Source organism: Callorhinchus milii, unplaced genomic scaffold (assembly GCF_018977255.1).
Source record: "Callorhinchus milii isolate IMCB2004 unplaced genomic scaffold, IMCB_Cmil_1.0 Scaffold9, whole genome shotgun sequence".
Lineage (NCBI taxonomy): Eukaryota > Metazoa > Chordata > Chondrichthyes > Chimaeriformes > Callorhinchidae > Callorhinchus > Callorhinchus milii.
The window spans coordinates 13,594,034-13,612,531 of record NW_024704750.1 but is presented as its reverse complement, the minus strand read 5'-3'; the positions used below and the strand labels follow the sequence as shown (position 1 = coordinate 13,612,531).

Below are 18,498 nucleotides of genomic sequence, written 5' to 3'. Positions count from 1 at the left end.
ACATATTATAAATTTTTCATGTAGTCTGTTCGTAAACAAAACGAGGTTGAGCTAAATCAGGTGCTGCCATATCAGAAAGCCTTATCCTGAACTACAGAGATTTGGGAATCAGCATTTTATTAAATTCTTACATAAACTAAAAATAAAATGAACTAGAATTACCTGTCGAAAAACCTCAATAATAAAATTTACATTCTCCCTTGAAGAATACAACACTTTGCGCACTATTTCCATATCAGTTAGATGTTCTTCATCAACACTACATAGACTGGATGAACTAGGCTCTCGTTCAGTTAAGGTGCTAGTGTTTGAATGAGATTGCTCCAGTTCTACAGCACCATCCCCTGAGTCTCCCCGGAGGGAACTCTCTTCCCTGGCAGCCAAGCCAGCAGCTGCTCTCTGATGAGAGAAAAAAAAAGAAAAAAATCTGCTGCATTAAAAATTAACTATTAAAATAAACTCTGCAGTAATTATTTTATAAACTAGTTTGGTAATGAAATTATGCCACTTTTCGTTTTACCTGAATGTTCTTTGGTATGTTTTCACCTTCAACTCCAGGAATCTGAAGTGTTGTGGTAGATTTCAGTTCAAACCAGAAAGACACCAACCATCGGATGACAGAGACACGAGCAGACAAAAATGTATCCTTAGTGCAATATGTTGCTTCATTTGTCTCTGGATCTTTCTTGGTCATAATATAATATGGCTTTGGTCTCAACTGTGGGACCTCTGTGAACAAGGAATTTGTAAATATAAAGCGCACCGTAATAAATCGATTTCAAGATTCTCACCCTCGTATTCAAGTCTCTGCACTCCTCTGCACCCCCTACCTCTCTGACCTCCTCAGCACAGTACCCATTGGCTTCGTTCCTCCGGGTCTGGCCTCCTCCTTGTCCCCCGTCCTCTGCTCCACCCTCGGTGGCCGTGCCTTCAGCCACTATGCTCTGAGGCTCTGGAACTGCCTTCCTCACTCCCTTCGTCTCGCTCCCTCCCTTCCCATTTTCAGGTCTCTGCTGAAGACCTTTCTTTTCAACCGTGCCTTTGGTCATTCCCACCCCACCCCCTGCTCGGTCCCGGGAACCTAAACTGTAAAGCACTCTGAGACGCCGTCTGGCGTGGAGGGCGCTATATAAATCCAAGTTGTTGTTATTGTTGTTGTAGTAAATCAGTTTAGAAAGTTTGCACTTTATTTTCAATACCCGGAAGGAATAAATAAGAAACATTCCACGAATTGACAGAGGTCACAGATCCTCCAGTGGACTCCCAAATAAACTATTAAGCAATTGTGGGTCAAGAGGCCATACATGTGAACTTCAAAACTTAAGAGATGTGTGACCAGATATCCCCACTGCATCCATGCTTTACGGACAAAATCCAAAGAATTATGGGTAACATACTATTGAACTCCTTGTAACTCTTCTGCTGTATCTCTTTAATAGATGATTAGGTATCAAACAGTTCTTACATTGTAAATTTAGCCTTCAATAGGTACGCAAAAATACGCTGATGTTAATTGGATTTGAAAATGAAAAACACATGCTTAAGAGCTAAAAAAAAAATTAGACGTTTTAAATCTAAAGAGGCAGATTCTCCAGTGCTGGGTTCAGATGTTCCTAGATAGCTAAAAATTTTAATATGAAGCATTAAATATCACTTTATATTTATATTAAATATCTCAATTACAAACCGAAATAAACAGTTAAAATTCAATTTTAAAAAAAAGTTCCAATAAATGAGCAGCATTACAATATCTCGATTGCAGAGACTCCCATAATTGCCACAAGCTCAATTCCTTCAACGAATGAGACAGTGACCACAAGCATAATATGCAAGCAGAAAATGGAAGAAAATGGAGTCGGGAAACCAGAATTAAGCTTCACTATCTTGGGAAACAGGGATTTAAAAAAAAATGATCAGACAAAAAGACTTCAAACATTGATACAAATAAAATCAGATCACAGTATTCCTATTCCATATAAAAGCACAGGAATCATGGGTAGGGGCAGCCCCATTAATGTAGTGAACAGAGCTTCATTTTGCAGACCGGGAGATGGCTGGTTTGATCTGTGGCTCTTGCTGAATTTACTGGATTCAGTGGGGTTTCAACAACAATAACTTGGATTTATATAGCGCCCTCCACGCCGGACAGCGTTTCATGAGGTGCCCAAATTGACCCCAGCCTATTCAGAGTTGGGGAGGAAAAACAGCTCCCTCTATAAAACTCTTATCTGCTGGTTGTGTGTACACATGTGGCAGCTGGGTGGGGGTAGGTCAGGCTTAGCTACATTGCCCTGTATAGTCGAGTGGCCTGTCCACACTCACTACCTAGGCTAACAGATAAACCATGGCCACTTGGGCAGGGTAACAGAGGACAACCAACTACACCCCAGGAAGGGGAGGCCAGATCAGGACCAGAGAGGCTTATAACAGAGGAAGACAATTTGAACAATTAGACACAATTTTCTGTTTTTTAAAAAAATCAGATTTTCAGGCATATGCAATAAAAATATCATCTTTACCAAGTATTGGGTTAAACAAGCTGGTCTCGTTTGAAAAATTTGGAAATATGTGAGGCAGATAGTACTTCTTGAAGTTTGCAAACAAAAATGCAAACCCCTTTTCCTGATTTTCTTTGTCTTTCCATTCTAATCCCTTTGCCTGTAATAAAATACAGCAGTTGTTTAATTTCAGATTTTCATAGCAATTATAAACGCACACTACACAGAAAATATCTGCCCTCAAATAGCAAGGACAAATTCAGTCTGAATTATACAGTATCAAAGCTCTGAAATATATATCTTAATTTTAAAATATCTGTCCTTAAGTAGCCTTGTAATTATACAGCATCAAAGCCTTGAAACATCTCAACCCACAGTAAAAGCTGATCTCATTAATCACTGTAACTATGCCATCGGGATAAAAAAAACACATAGAACTTGGTTTAACAAAGCTCATATAATCTTCTCCCATCTGGAGTATTAAACAGTCAATCGCACAAATGCTACTGGGTTCAGGTCAACTGGCTAAAGAATGTATGAATAGCGCAAAGCAAAGATGCATTATTTTCCCCTCCACAGGGTTCCAATTGAATATGTCAAACTCCCCCATCTGCTAAAGAAGTGGAGATTCCAAAAATTGGTTGGACAAACTGAGTCGGGGAAGGAAAAGCAAGAGAATGGAGAGCTGGTGCGCGCAGAGATAAAGAGCACGCAAGAGAAAGGAGCAAGCAGAAAGAACAAAAACATGAAGGTAATAACTAAACAAACTAGGCAACTCTCATAGCGTTTCTAGTGGGCAGTTAAAGAGTGGCAGAATAATTTGCCGATCCTGTCTCCTTCAATTAGCAATAGTTTGGGGCATAAAAAGGTTGGAAGCAGAAATACTTTCAAATAAATCTTACATCAGGTTTGTAAAATTTAAGTACAGTTAGAATAATTACCAACTTTAGGTCCATTAACAATGTTTAGTAGGGTTAGTACACTAAAGTGACTACCTGGATTACCATGTATTTTAGCAGTGCATCAAGAAAGTAGCTTGTAAGATCATCTTGTCCTTTGTCTCCGGATTGTGGAGGTACAAGGGGAGTGATTTCTTCTGGAGTGACTTGAGCTGTCAGTTTAAATATTCATTTTAAAAAAGTACAAGACTGAACATTTGTCAAATAAGTATTACACACACTTGAATAGAACACATTCTGTTCATGGAAAAGGATTCATATCATGCTCTCAATTTCTCACCCAAATAAACTTAAATAGTCCCATTTACAGTGTTAGCCTACTGCCCACTGTCCTCGCAGCAGCAAGTTCATCAAACTATAAATTTAATGTATTCTCCACTGATGCTATTCAGTTATTCATTTAATGAACACGTGCTATTTCTCTATCTCCACTCACATGAGAGTTAAGGTTTTGGCAAGCTTTTGGTCACTGGGATGCTCACTTAGTAACTCTTTAAAAATACTTTTAAAAAATCAGGTCGACTCCTGTGGAGTGGAATACTGCGCAATTTCACCTCATTGTCCAAGCCATTAAAGATACAATATCTATTTTAAAGACTGATATTTACACAACGTATCTTCATTAGCAAGAGGAGAAAGTGAAAGAACACAGTTCGCAAATACGAATGCCCTACCAAGGCAGAAGTTGCCAAATTCCAAAGATTAATTCCACTAAGTTTATTGGGAAATCATAAACACATTACTCTTCATCCTCACTCAAAGTAACATTTAAATATTAGAGCAAGAATTCTCCCCCATCCCACTGGGCTACAGTAAAAGATAATAATAATAATAAGATCTCTTAGCACTGGACAAGAAGAATGAAGTAATGTTAATGCCATTGTCATATCAACTCATATTTTAATAATTCTTATAATTCTTGCATTTGATATGGCACCTTAGTAGGAGTCCTGTAGCTCAGTGGTTAGAGCACTCGCATTGCAAGCGAGAGACCTGGGTTCGATTCCCGGCAGGGCGAAACCTTGGGCAAGTTTTCTTACTCCACGCGCCTAATGATAATCTCTCAAGAAAAATAAGCAATAAAATTGGTCACTTCAATCCACGACTGTTTGTGGGACACTGCTGTATGCAATTGGCTGCCGTGTTTCGCCCACAAATATACAGTCAACTCACTTTACAGTATACACTGTGAAACGCTTTGAGATGTCTTGAAGATGTGAAGAAGCGCTATATCAAATGCAAGGATTATTATTATTATCACGTCTTTGGGACATCTCAAAGCACTTCACAGAATATATTGTAAAGTGAATTGTGGGTGAAACGCAGCAGCCAATTGCGCGCAGCAGTGACCCACAAACATTCGTGGAATCAGTGACCAAATTAATATTATTTATTTATTTTATTATTATTAATACTTTTTTTGAAGGGATTATTACTCCTGGAAAAGCGATCTACCAATCGGGTTCCTACTCATTGCTAGATAAACAGAGGCGGGTGGAGTAAGGAAACTTGCCCAACGTTTTGCCCTGCCCTGCAATCAAACCCAGGTCCTCTTGTTTGCGAGACGAGTGCTGTAATCACTGAGCTAGAGGACTCCAAGTTAAAAGGCAATAATATATGGATTGTACTAAATGGTCACTTGCCTGTATCATGGCGCACATGGTGAAAAAGACAATTCTCTAACTAAACGGTTACAAACAAGGTCAAACAATTATTTGAAAGTAACAGAAAGGCAGTAATAGCAACATTTCGACAAAAACATTTTGACCATGAGTGCACAATGGATATTTCTGGCACCAGATTAGCAATTCCTATTTTTCAATAATACTTAGTTCCTTCAGTCTAAATATATAAAAATATTAGCTTCATAGTCACAATACAAGACTTTGGCTATACAAAAACCTGACGTTTCCCATGGAATTTTAAAACTTATACAAGAAATATTATCTGTTATGAGTAGTTTTATTATTATTATGTTTCTAATCAGGTAATTTCAGCAGCTACATACTAAGACTTGGAAACATTCATTCTATACCCAGTGAATACTTACAACTGTGTCAGTACTGTAGAGAGAGGAGGAAAAACAAGTTAGATTTTATTGAAAAACCACAGCAGCAAATTCTTACTTTCTTGAAGATAGAGCGGAGAGTTAATCAAATTGTCCAATGTTCGAGGTCCATGATCTGATTGCAATGGTGGGAATCCAGGAATGAGACAGGCGAAAATATGCAGCTGTTCCTCAGTACAATTGTGTTGGAGTGCTTGCATCCACAGCAGAAAAAGTCGTACACCTTCACGTCGAATCTGGAACAGCAGAAATTACAATTTCAAATCAAGTAAAAAGTACAATTTCATTAACAGCTGGAATCTGAAGTGTTGCTTTTTCTAATATTTCAAGTTATTTCAATTTTTTTGAAAAACTGTTGAATCACAATTTAATATTGCAAAAAAAACGTGATAAGTCACTGAGGTTTTCAGCTTTTACAACAATTAACTTCCTCTGATAATATCACAGGTAATGCATTGAAAAAAAACATACTGCCTAAAGAGAGTTTGTTTCTTTAAAGAGAGTGAACTTGCCCATCATAACTACTGCATCGGAAAAGCTAGTATCAGAATTTAGCATAAAAATATTAATACACCAAACCAAGCCACACTTTGATTTAGGAGTTTCTAATTCAATTTTTAATAAAAGGTTTGATAAAATGCAAAAACCTTTAAGGAGTTTCCAATATGAAGCAGTTTCTTTAAAACCAAGCCTGTAAAACAAAAGAAAGCCAGTCATGCTAAGAGCAATATTCTTGCACCGAAAATACCAACATTCAAAAGAGTAAAAGGGTAAAATGTCAGAGTTCTCGGTCGGACTAGGTAAACACCTGTAACCAAGTCCTTGGCATACTCCATTTTACTTTGGGTGGTCTTTGTATCCTATGGCATAATTTTACAGCCAAAGGAAAAGGAGAGACCACCATTTGTAAATATCTGTCTCAGTTACCTCGCAGAATTTTTCATTTGGCCAGTGTCTATTTTACATTTTCGAATCAAGCTCTTAAGACTCCTGAAGTAACAGATAATGTTGAAAATTATCTATACAGGGACAAATCGTTAAAATCACAATAATGAACATTAGTAATGTTAGACAGAGTGATTTTCTTTTCCTCTTCCTTTCGTCAGAAAAGTCTTATCTGCAAAGACTACAACAGCTGCTTTGCCCAAGCAAGAATGACAAAGAACACCAATGTTGACAATTAATAATGTGTAATATAGTACTTATAGATAATATTACCCTCAGATCGAAACATAGTACTGAACCATTGTGTACAGACAGGTTATAGCCTTTTAGAAATAAGTTTACTCAAGGAAACTAACGGTTGTCCCACAATATACATAAAAACAAAGGCAATCACTTCAGTATTTTTTGAATTTGTAGTTCCATAATTCAGGACATTTTTTGGTATATATCAAAATCTTAACAGTAAGCCAACAAAAATGATAAAAATGTTTTTTTTTTTAAAAACTCAACTTACCTATGCTGTGGAACTGCCACCTGTTTTGAATTCTTTCCGGAAGGTGTTGCAGAATTTTCTGTAAAATATAGGAATTTCTATTTGAAAGATGTGCCTCTTGAGAGCATGAACAACAGAGGAGAAACAGGCTTCAAAAAAGTCTGAAACTATTTTCTCTTAGTTTAAGATTGTCTGGAAATGTGGAAAATCAATTTTAGACCAAGTATTTTACAATTCTGTGCCATATTAAGTTCAAGTCAAAATGGTTATGCAGGCTAAAATAGGTGAAAACATTGGCCCATAATTTCTAAAAAGAAAGTGTGGTTAATTAGGTTTTATTAAAGAAGTTGCTTTTGAAAATAGCTCAAATTTAGGACTGAACTAAAATGACAGGAAAGCATAAATACTGAAAACCTTAAATTCAATTGTACCCCTGCATTGAAGCAAATGACTACAAAGAAGTTTGAATGAAATATATGATCTGATCCCTCCAGAAAACTCACTCTACTGTCTTCCCATTACAGTATATGCTGTTTCTTAAATGTATAAATCTAAGCTAGATTAGGTCTTTTATCTCCAAACAAAACCAATACCTTTACCATGATAGAGTACATTTTCAATCAATGTGCACATTGATAGATAAGGAACAAAAATATTGAAACTGCTTCAAGAAGTGATCATCATTATGCATCACTAAGTAAATTAATATGCCAATTTCTTTCTCCACATGACGCAATGTCACCTTAATTGCTAACATTTTAGTACATGTTCCAACTGTAAAGGTCAAATATGAGCTGGAATCTCTATGTTACTCATTGAACTTCTTTATTGTTGGTGCACATTATAAAACTTTACAATTAAAACAGTTGCAGAAAAAACATCAGCCCTGTAGTAAATGTTTTTCTTAACAGTTCACTTTCCATTTCATCTTTCTTACCTCAAAAATAAAAAGGATAGAATCCAATTCTTCCCTCTGTGACTTATGACCTGCAGCAACAGCACATACCAGTATGTTATTTTTTTTTTAAAATGAGCACACCAGCAAATACACATTTTTAGTACTGTCAGCTATGCAATGTAAAACATTCTCCTTATGGCACCATGTTCTGACCTCACAAACATTGTATGTGGTTAACCAAAATGGTACATGTAGATTATCATGCACAACACTAGTTCAAACATCAGTAATTGTATGTTCCTTGGAAAGCACTTTCACAGACCCATATATCTGGCCCAGTGTAAAATTGCATTTCAACACCTTAATGCTAAACCAAAGCTTTTCCCTCAATCAGACATATTGGTGAAGGCTCACATCATTTTTATTAGTACGTCTGATCAATGAAGGCCCGGGTAGAATGCAGAATTGGGAGGATAGAGGAAGAGGAGGAAGGTAGAAAGAAATGAATCTGTTCTTTTCAATAAAAATTAAGTTGTGGCCAAAATAAACATAAAATGGAAAGAAGAACTACTGTAACAATAAGAGAATAACTAAATCTAAAAGATAGGCAAATATAAAAACTGAAAACTTGTGTAAGAAAATAACCAGGCAAATACACACAAAGCTTTTATTGTTAATATAGATTTTGAAATCAAGACTGGTAGTTCATTTGTTAAAAATATATATACTGACTTTAATAGTAGTAACTGAGAAACTAGTTTGTACTCCTAAAAAAAAAGGTCTTTTTTTGGCAAGTCGTAGATTTCCATAGTTTTGAAACACATTTTGCTTACCTTTTTGCTTTAGGCTGGCTTCAATTGCCACAAAATTTTCAAAGAAAACATAGTATATGTGCGAATATGTTTGATCAAAGAATGGCTTCAAATCATTTGCTTCAGAATTTTCTACAAATAAAAAAGAAAAATGAGTATTAAGATTTTGCCATGGATGCTGTTTGGGAATGTAATTTTAAAATCAATAATTTTAGTACTAAAATTTGCACTTTCATAAAGAAATACATGAGAATGGACATTACAGCAAAATAATTATCCCAAACTGTTGGCATAATCCTGTAAAAGCCCACATTTACAGCAATAAAGACAGAAGTCGCTGGGAACACTCAGCAGGTCAGGCAGCATCTATGGAAGAGGAAAGTGTGTTAACATTTCAGGTCGATGACCTTTCGTCAAACCTTCTGAGTGTTCCCAATGACTTTGGTGTTTATTTCAGATTTCCAGCATCTGCAGGATTTTACCTTTTAGACATTTACAGTAGCTTTGTGCAACAATGTGACATAGGTGCACACACCCCCACCCCACCAAACCCCACAGTCCTTGAAACACTTTCTCGATTTCATGTTATCTGTGATGGCATCATTTTAAATTTATGTCGAACAAAGTGGTGTAGTGTTATTTGACAGAAAGCAGTAGTGCAGATTCTGTTTAACTTGCTCATTCGGAAGGGGAGAAAACATTCAAATGCCTCTAACTGCAACACAGTAAATGCTGCCATAGTGTTAGATCTTAAAAAATACCCTTATAAAGTTACTTCAATCAAATAATATGGAAGACCAAAACTTCTGGGCTATCAAAGAATCACAGTACTACAAAGATTTTTCTTCTTTTCTTCATGCTCAAATCAAACGTTTCTCAAACAGGATTTTTTTTACTCTATTATTTATTTTGAAATATCTTAATGTGGAACAACAACAAAAATCATAAAAATAGGAGGCAGAACAAGAGCATCAAGTGTATGATGCAGATCGGCAATCTAATCTGGGGTGGGATTGTGACCCATGTAGGGGTGAGCTATCGTCTCAAAAGAAGGCAAATATGTAGACCAGAGATAAGAGGAACAAATAGTATTCCAGTCCTCTTTTTCCAATTAAGCAAACCCATATAAAGTTCAATCCAATCCAATTGTGAAATAGTATCCAATGGGGGGGGAGAGAGAACAGGAGACACGTGCACCCAACGATATGAGTTCAGATATAATGGGCTGTATTTGGTATCCAGACCACTGTCCCAAGAAAGATTTGGGAATGGACATCACAGCAAAATAATTATCCCGAACTGTTGGCACAATCCTGTAAAAGCCCACATTTACAGTAATAAAAACAGAAGTCCACTGTGCCAAGAAAGAAAGGTGTGAGTTATCCGTACCATAAATCTTTTTAGTTAAAATCTAGGCTCCAAAGAAGCATAATGTGCCGGCTTAAAATGCTGATTTTAATAAGAGAGCCATTTTTGGAGAAGTTTTTCTTAAAAAATTTCAACAACTGCCAAGGAAAAAAAGTTAAACACAGAAGGACAGACTGTTACAAGATCAAAAAATCTAAAGATACAAATAATTTACTTTAAAGTAAACTAAGCTGGACTCAGCCGTGCGATTACATTTTTCAGTAACTACGTCAATCGCCCGCTGAATAAACAAAACTAAAATGGGAACACATTTTGTATTCCCATATTAGTTAAAAAAAGTGATCTTTGTTGTAAATAGTCAAATACCACATTCAGACATGTGCATAATTGGTTGGAAAGTATAAATGCATAACTGAGAGCATAATTATTTTATTAAAATTAAGACAAATTTTAAAAATCCCTTGGAGGGACACACACTAAAAAAAACTTTTACATCCTGTGCTGCAAGGAGCAATCAGCTCTGAGCGCACAATCAGTCCTCATCAGCACTGAAACAAGAACTCGAGAAATGTTCCTCCCAGGAGAGATGCACATTATATAAAATTGCCCACAAATGCAGTACATTGTTGCTCAGCGTGGCGTGGCTCTGGCTAACTATGCCAAATTCTCTTTATTGGGTACTTTTAATTAACACTGTCATACATTTTAAATACTGCTGAAGGTTTAACCACAACTTTTACCTCAGTCACCAGTATTGAAAAATACCTTTTTTGGATTAAATAAATAATTTCAGCCGGTAAGTGCCCATGCGGGTCACGACTTTGTTTCCTGTGATTCCATGTAGCTGTAAAGTGCTGTAGCAATGTTATGAGTTAGGAGATGATTTGCAATGTATTCAGAATCAAGAATCTGTTAAGATTTAGCCGTTTATCATATTTATAAAATACAACTAGTGCAAAGAAATCTGTTTTTTGTTAGGAAACTGAATGGGACTCTGGTGCATGTACAACTTTGGCGATAATACAATTGTAAAGATAAGACTTATGGGAGTTGTACTGTACCAGGCCCATCATTCATAAGTTCCAACATATCTGGCTTCCTATGGGTCCATGAAGTTCTATTATTAATCCTGTTATGAGAACAGACAGCAACTGGCACCTCCTTCAATGAACTACAATATATCCCTGGAGGTCACACAATAACGCTAGAACAGTTTAAAGTATCTGCTTCTCAGTTATTTCAATTGGAAATGACCAAGCATACTAAAATACCACTTTACCTTATCAGCAAAGTTTAAATCTATTTTACAGATAAAAAGTCCACTACAAGAAAACAGAACAAGTCCAAGTATGTTCATTTGAAATTCTACAAGGGGTTGCAACACATTGCTTTTCCCATCTATCCTCCGCCCTTCCCAAAACACTTAAGACATGTCAGCACTAGATTAACGGATGTTATGTGGAAAGGTTAGTAGAAATCTTGAGTCTGAGTCAGAGTTTGTGGGTTCAGCCTCAAGATCGAGGTCGGGTCGGGTCTTTAAATTCAATTAGTCTGGACTGACACTCCAATGCAATGCTGGGGGTGTGCTGCATTGTTGGAGGTGCCGTCCTTTAGCTGAGATGTTAAAGCAGCGTCTTGTCTGCCTGTTCAGGTGAATGTTAAAGATTCCATTACTATTTAAAGAGAGAAGTGTTACTTGTCTTGACCAACAATCCCCCAGAATAAATTTGCCATTCACTTCATAATGGTTTGTGGAACATTACTGTGCAAGAATTGGCCATTGCATTCGTCTACAAAATCTAGTTACTACACCAGCTAATCCTGTAAAATGCTTTGAGATGTTCTCCCAACATGAAAGGCATTAGATCAAATGTAATTATTACTATTATTAATACCATACTAATCCCAATGGTGATCAGTAACTTGATTAATTACATTTTCTTTATATATGTGTCCAAATCCTTGACTGTCCAGCACCTTGGGACACCTTCCCAATGTGAAAGGCATTATACAAATGTAATTTGATGTTGTTGTACGCTTAGCCCAAATTGGCAGATTTTCAGACAGTGTCCAAAGAATGTCACAAGGTAAAACATGCTGAATACTAGTGTTTCAAAGTTGGCTAGGCAGTAGACATTTGAATCCTGAATTTAATTGTATTGCACAACATGCTACAGTGTTTTGAAGTATTTTGAATCAATGCAACCAGCAACTATGGTTATACTTGCATCATTATCAGAGATCGATGAATCGATACTTAAGAATGGACAAGCCTCCAGTTCTTATACTGTGATTGATTAGCAGAATGAACACCTTCTTCAGATGTCTCTCTACCACTGCTAATTTCTGAGAAATCAGTAACATCAAACTTCATGTTTGACATTGGCACAGTTTAAAAGATCGCCCTGCACCAAAGCCAAATATGCAGTGCAACTGGATAGCGCAAAAACCTTTGGCACAGAAGGGAAAATTGCTGCTGACAGATGAAGATGGACATGGAAAAAAAAAATTACAGAAACATGAATTGTGAATCTGCAGGGTGACCAAAAAGTCATGAAACTATTACAATGTCTAATAAGTCTTAAAAAAATGATGATATATATTTTTTAGATAATAGGGTAGCTTCATGACTTTTTGGTCACGCTGTATTTAAAGAATAACTGTCATTTCTAACAACGCCCCCCCGTTAAGGCCTCCTCAGTTGGGAGAGCTTTTGTCAGTTCTGAAGCTTCCAGATGGGAGCACTGCACAGAAGTGATGCGTTTTATTTACTTATCTCAGAGTAGAAACCCAAACATTAAGCTCAAGCATGGGCTGCTGATAATCAGCCAAGAAGAACAGCAGTTATTTGAAAATCTACTGCTTTTTGACATCCTTGCCTCCAAAATGAAGCAATGATTCATGGAGATGATCAATACAGCTGGGGGAAGAACATAAATGTATGTTTCTATTCCCATTGATAAAAGGTGTGAATTACAAGCCTGTAATTTAATAAAAAGTGGTCAGATGATAAACCCCACTGATATACTGAATGTCTACATTTTTTTTAAAAATTAGGATTACGATTCAGTTTTCAAGCTAGATTTGGGCAGTGGCAGCTTAAAGTCTCATTTGTGAGAACAATTGCCAAAGAGCATTATTATTAAATATCTGAATTTCAGAAAAACATGTTTGACTTTTTTTAAAAATAAAAATACTAGTTACTTCTACTGATTTCCAAGCTTGAATAATTCTAATGGTAATACAGCCATTTCAGTTTTCTTCATTTGTTTAGTTACAGCAAATAAACAGATGCTATGAACGTCACCCTCCAATTAAGAAACTGCACAAGTCATTCACAAATTTTCCAATTACTTGAAACTGCTGGCTAGATTGAAAGTTACTTCCAGGCACTTTCTTCCTCACCCCTCAAAACTATAAAACAGAAAAATTAATGCATTTTAAAAGTACTAGGAGCTTGATCCGATTAAAATGTCTGCATCCAAATATAGATGAGAATTATACTAAAATCCCACAGCAAAAATAGGACACAGTTATGGCGGCAATTTTCCTTCTCCCCAAAGGTTTTTTTAAAATAAAATGTCAGGGCCAAAAATTGCCTCTGCACTGGATGTCTATTCCACAAACTTGATCCAGTGGCAAAATGTGGAAGAAATTCTGGATAGATCTACAGTATCAGGACCAGACTGCACTTTAAGCAGTATCTCAGTTTAATTTTCAGGGCTTGTCTGGGAATAGACACAACACTAAAAGGCTGAGATGCCTTAGTACAAGACTGTTTACAGAGTTGTTGGAGATGCACATCATGTTGGAATTAAGGGTCAATTAGAGGAGGAGCCACATTTAGCTTTTTCCATTAGAAATGTTAGATCATCTTGATTTCCCAGTGAAAAAAACACAAACCTCTCAGGATAAAGTGGCCAATATAATTTAAACCTTTGAATCTGTATTCATTTGAAAAAAATATTATTTTTATTAACAAACATCTACAAAGGATTTGCTTAGACATGAATCTATCAATTCTTATTGAATATCAATTTACAGAATTATAAATAATTAATATTCACTGGATTCTTTTAAGTAAATCTGAACATTATAATCTGGTGATCTGTGGTGCAGAAAAGCTACTGTAATCAACAGCAGGATTTTAAAAAATTTGGCTATGCCAGAATTTAAATAACCAGGTCCTCTTGTTGGAAGAATTCCTTTAGTGAAAATTAGATACAGATGGTTTCTGGAATAACATCCAGTAGTGTAGCAAACGCTTCTGTAAAACTAAAATCACAATACATTTATAAGAACAACTAACTTAATTTACAGTGATTTATATTTTTACCACATAGATATGAAGCAATAACCTAAAACTAATTATTCAACATCAAATCACAGCCAAATGATTTCCCTCCAAAAAAAATACGTTTGAATCAAATTAGTTCACTGTTCTCAACCACAATTCCTGGAAACTCATTCCTACTGTCAGTTACCTCTGTAAAGAAATACTGTATCCTAAAACTTTATCCTAAATTTCCCTTCACAACCCAAAAAGGTTTTTTCCCAGGTTTACTTTATTGTATTCATCATCTCAAACACCTTTTCAAGGCTTTATGTCTCTGGTGGTCTTGACGCTCTTCATAGCTCATCCCTTTAACAATGAGCACCAGCTTCCTTGCTCTCATCTAGAGCTTAGTGCCAAAGGAACTATCCTTGACACTGATCAACACTCCTGCCTGCAACCAGAATCGGAACTCTTGCCACCTTTAGCATCAATGCATTTTCTACATCATGCAGCACACAATGTTAGCAAACAAGCAGTTTGAACTTGTGCTTACACCATTTAAAAATATTTTATCCACCTAAACAGCCTTAAGTTATGCCTCTCGAGCTTCATCGTGGATGGACAGTAGACATAGGTTTATTAGAATAAAGCACAATTTAAAATTATTAATTCAATATCTGTAAACAGGTTTGAAAATTTTGATTAGCTTTTCATAAAAATCTGAACAGGAGCAATAAAAGTACTTAGGAGGAGAAAATATAAAGGGATGATAAATATCTAGATTATACTCTGAATAAGAATAAAATTAAATGAGGGGAAACAGGATTAATATGCAACATAAAATCCATAGCATGTTAATTTAAAAAAAAGTGAGCTTCAGGATACGACCTCTGCACGATTGCAAAGAATTCTTTATGCCAGTGAAAAGATATAATTTTCCACATTAGTACGGACAGGAAGTGTTTGTATAAACTGTAACAAGATTAAAATAAAATTTGGGGCAGGAAGTGCTTCGATTTTAAGACAGCCATTCAACAATAACAAAATGCTTGATCTCTTCAATTAGACTCCGCCTATTTGCACACCATAAAAGTTACAATTTTCTTGCTTATGGCAATGCATTTTTTTAAAAAATGTTTTTATTTTTAAAAAATGGTATGAGCTCAGAGCACATATTCCTGAAATAAAAATCAGGAAATTGTGGAAAAACTTCATATTTTCATACAAATCAATTTTAAACAAAGAAAATGTTGCATCCCATTGTTTATTCTATCAAACTAGATCCAAAATGTTCATTATAACATTAAAGCTGAATGATATTCAACATTCACAACATGTTATTGAATGAAAGCTCAACATTCATTCATGGCAAAAGACCGAGTGGGAAATCAATGACTGTGGGAAAGACCAGAGGCAATGGCTTGACTTACAGTATTTTCAAAGATTGCAACAAATCATCAAAATCCACTATAAGCTCCTTTTTTTAAAAAAAGTTCAAGGTTATTTTTAGAAACAGTAAGCAGAAAATATTTCCCCTTACCCCCGGTAGTTCTTAAAAAAGTTCACTATGCTTCAAAATTAAAGCTTTTGCCTAATTCTAGACTCTAAAACAATAACAAAAGTACATTTGTATTCCACCTTTCGCGTCGGGAGGACACCCCAAGGTGCTGAACAATCATTGTTTTGGACCCAAGCTGGGGGTGAGGATCGGAGAGGGAGGAGGGTGTCCGAAGGCATGGTCGAAGAGGGTCTTGAGACGGGACTTGAAGGAGGCAAGGAAGGGGGCAAGGCCGAGTGACTGCGAGATTGAGTTCCAGAGAATGGGGGCAAAGTGGTTGAAGGCCCGCCTGCCAATGGTGTGTCGGGCAAGGTAGGGGACGTGAAGCAGCTCGAAGCCTGCTGAGCAGGTCGGTAGGGAGCTACAAGGTTGCAGAGGTAGGGGGGAAGCAAGGCCATGGAGGGCTTTGAAAGTGAAGACCAGGATCTTGAACTGTTTCCTCTGTGTGATGGGAAGCCAGTGGAGTCAGGTGAGGATGGGGTGATAGGGCCGCAGTGCCTGGTGTGGGAGAAGACACGGACTGCAGAGATCTGGATGATCTGCAGCCTATGGAGGGAATGCTACATTAATAGAGTAATTCTAGACTCGGGGAATTTCTCCTCATGTATTCCTCCAATAATTCTGCAATTGTACATAGACATCACATTGTACACTTTTCCAAAGACATCTATCTATATATATATATATTGTCCAACACACTATTTTCTGCAACATTGCATGAAGTTATGAGGGAAGTGGTGTTTGTGCAACACAAACCAAAACAGTCTTCTTATATCTAATTCACAGGATTTGATTTCTTGACTGAAGCTTTATTGGAAATCAACAAAGCCATGTATTTAAAACAAAGTTCAATCCAAAATATAACACGGTCAATATCATACCGAAAATAAACAAACTCATGAAAACAAGCAAACTGTTGAATATTGAAACTGTTCTCTGATGAATATTTATATTCGTGTGGTTTTATGAATGAACAGAAATGCTGCTAAAGAATAACGAGACTAATAATGGCGAAACAATTAGGAAGCAAAACCTTCAACAATTTACTATTTTTAAGAAGGTGGAAGCTGAGTGGAATATGCGCTACATTACCAGGATTACAGATTTGATACTAACTTGCAGAGCAGTTAGAAAAATATTGTTGACAGGATAGTACATTCCAAACCTATCGGGTTCACATCGAAGCTCAGCACAGTTGACAACACAGACTCAGGTTTGACAAACTTGTTTCGGGAAAACAGATTTGGATCTAAACGAGAGAGTTGAAAACGAAAACATGGTCGCAGCTCCGTTTGGAAATATTGCGTTCGAGACAAGGAGACTGTTGCGGTGCCACAAAGTTACAGATCATGTCGTGCCACTTCAACAATGTAGTCGGGGGTAAGCTCCGCGTCCCCCCCCCCCCCACACTGCCCCTCTCTCCCCCACACATATCAGCAAAAAAAAAGTCCAATTTCTTCCAGAAGTCCGACAGTAAATCATTCGTAGGAGAAAAGGTGTCTCGTCAATCAGCTCAGGCCCTAACAGAGTACCCCGTTTGCACCGACACACACACACACACACACACACCCACAACACTCACAGCATTCCGCTAACGGTAATAAGCAGCCACACAGCCAAAGAGGTCCACGATCACAAGCGGATGCAACAGCAAACCAGTCGACACCCTGTGTGTTTTTTTTTAAAAAATGCATTAACCCGCAGAACAAGCAGCCGACACCACCAAGAGCCCACATCCTGCCCCCGTCTTTCGGTGCCGCTGCTCCCGGAGACCAGCGATAACGACTCGTGGGACCAGCGGCTCCGACTTCCCGGCGAGCGGAGCGGAGCAGAGCAGCCCACACGGTCCTGGGCACTAACCTATGACAACTCTCAGGTGCTTTAACCTCGTCAGCACATCCTTCTTGGGATCCACGACTTTCTGCGTGGACTTCTTCACATCTCCGTGAGGTTTTTTGGAAAACATCGCTGCTCCTCCGGTTCAGGCGACCGACCGACCGCTCGATCGCTCCCTCCACCCTCTCCCCCCAAAAAAAAATAAGCCAAAATAAGAGAGATAAAGATTGCTTTCCTCCCTCCCTCCTGGAAAAAAAACACAATCAGCGAGAAATAAATACGAGGCGGCGCAGGGCGGTGCTCTTCATAACAACGGGAAGCTCGGGGGGGGGGAAGGGTCGCGAAGGAAACGTTCAAAACCAGGCAGAGCCCCGAAGCGAGCGCTGCCCGGCGATCAACCGTCAACCGACAACATGGCGGACTCCGGCAGGACAAACAACCGGCGCGACCAATGGAAACCAGAGCCGTTCCAGCCCGCCCGCCCATCATAAACCAAGCGCGCATTTACACAACAGCGAGCGAGCGAGCGAGCAGCGCGATCAGCCCGCGACACGCCGATACATCGCCGGCTCACGGCTTACCATCAACCGCCAAATGACAAAGTGGCAAACAGGACAGTGAACCCAGCGCTGCATCGATTGCTCGGCCGTCAGTTGAGTAGGCTGCCGTTCCTCCCCCCCCCCCTTCCTGCCGCCGCCGCCCCCTGTTGTTTATGTACGGCGGCCGCACAGCCTCTCGGGAGCAGCAGTTTTCAACCTCGCTCCGCGCCGCCGAGAGCGTCGGTCTC

General features: G+C 37.9%; 1 protein-coding gene across 7 annotated transcripts in view; it reads right to left on the bottom strand.

Moving 5' to 3' along the window:
• ralgapa1 (Ral GTPase activating protein catalytic subunit alpha 1) overlaps positions 1 to 18,388 on the bottom strand; it is a 69,772-nt gene extending 51,384 nt beyond the window's left edge. For 6 of the 7 annotated variants that reach the window (XM_007893344.2, XM_007893345.2, XM_042338338.1 and 3 more), the window contains exons 1-10: positions 17,736 to 18,148; positions 8,695 to 8,805; positions 7,901 to 7,950; positions 6,985 to 7,042; positions 6,173 to 6,216; positions 5,584 to 5,761; positions 3,503 to 3,609; positions 2,520 to 2,658; positions 521 to 729; positions 163 to 399 (exon numbers count right to left, since the gene is read on the bottom strand). In XM_007893344.2, the coding sequence (XP_007891535.2) occupies positions 163 to 399; positions 521 to 729; positions 2,520 to 2,658; positions 3,503 to 3,609; positions 5,584 to 5,761; positions 6,173 to 6,216; positions 6,985 to 7,042; positions 7,901 to 7,950; positions 8,695 to 8,805; positions 17,736 to 17,841 (1,239 nt within the window). In that variant the 5' untranslated portion in view covers positions 17,842 to 18,148. Of the gene's footprint in view, positions 1 to 162; positions 400 to 520; positions 730 to 2,519; positions 2,659 to 3,502; positions 3,610 to 5,583; positions 5,762 to 6,172; positions 6,217 to 6,984; positions 7,043 to 7,900; positions 7,951 to 8,694; positions 8,806 to 17,735; positions 18,149 to 18,292 lie in introns of those variants that run through there. The other variant, XM_042338337.1, reaches the window with a different exon arrangement.
• Positions 18,389 to 18,498: the final 110 nt, after the last annotated feature.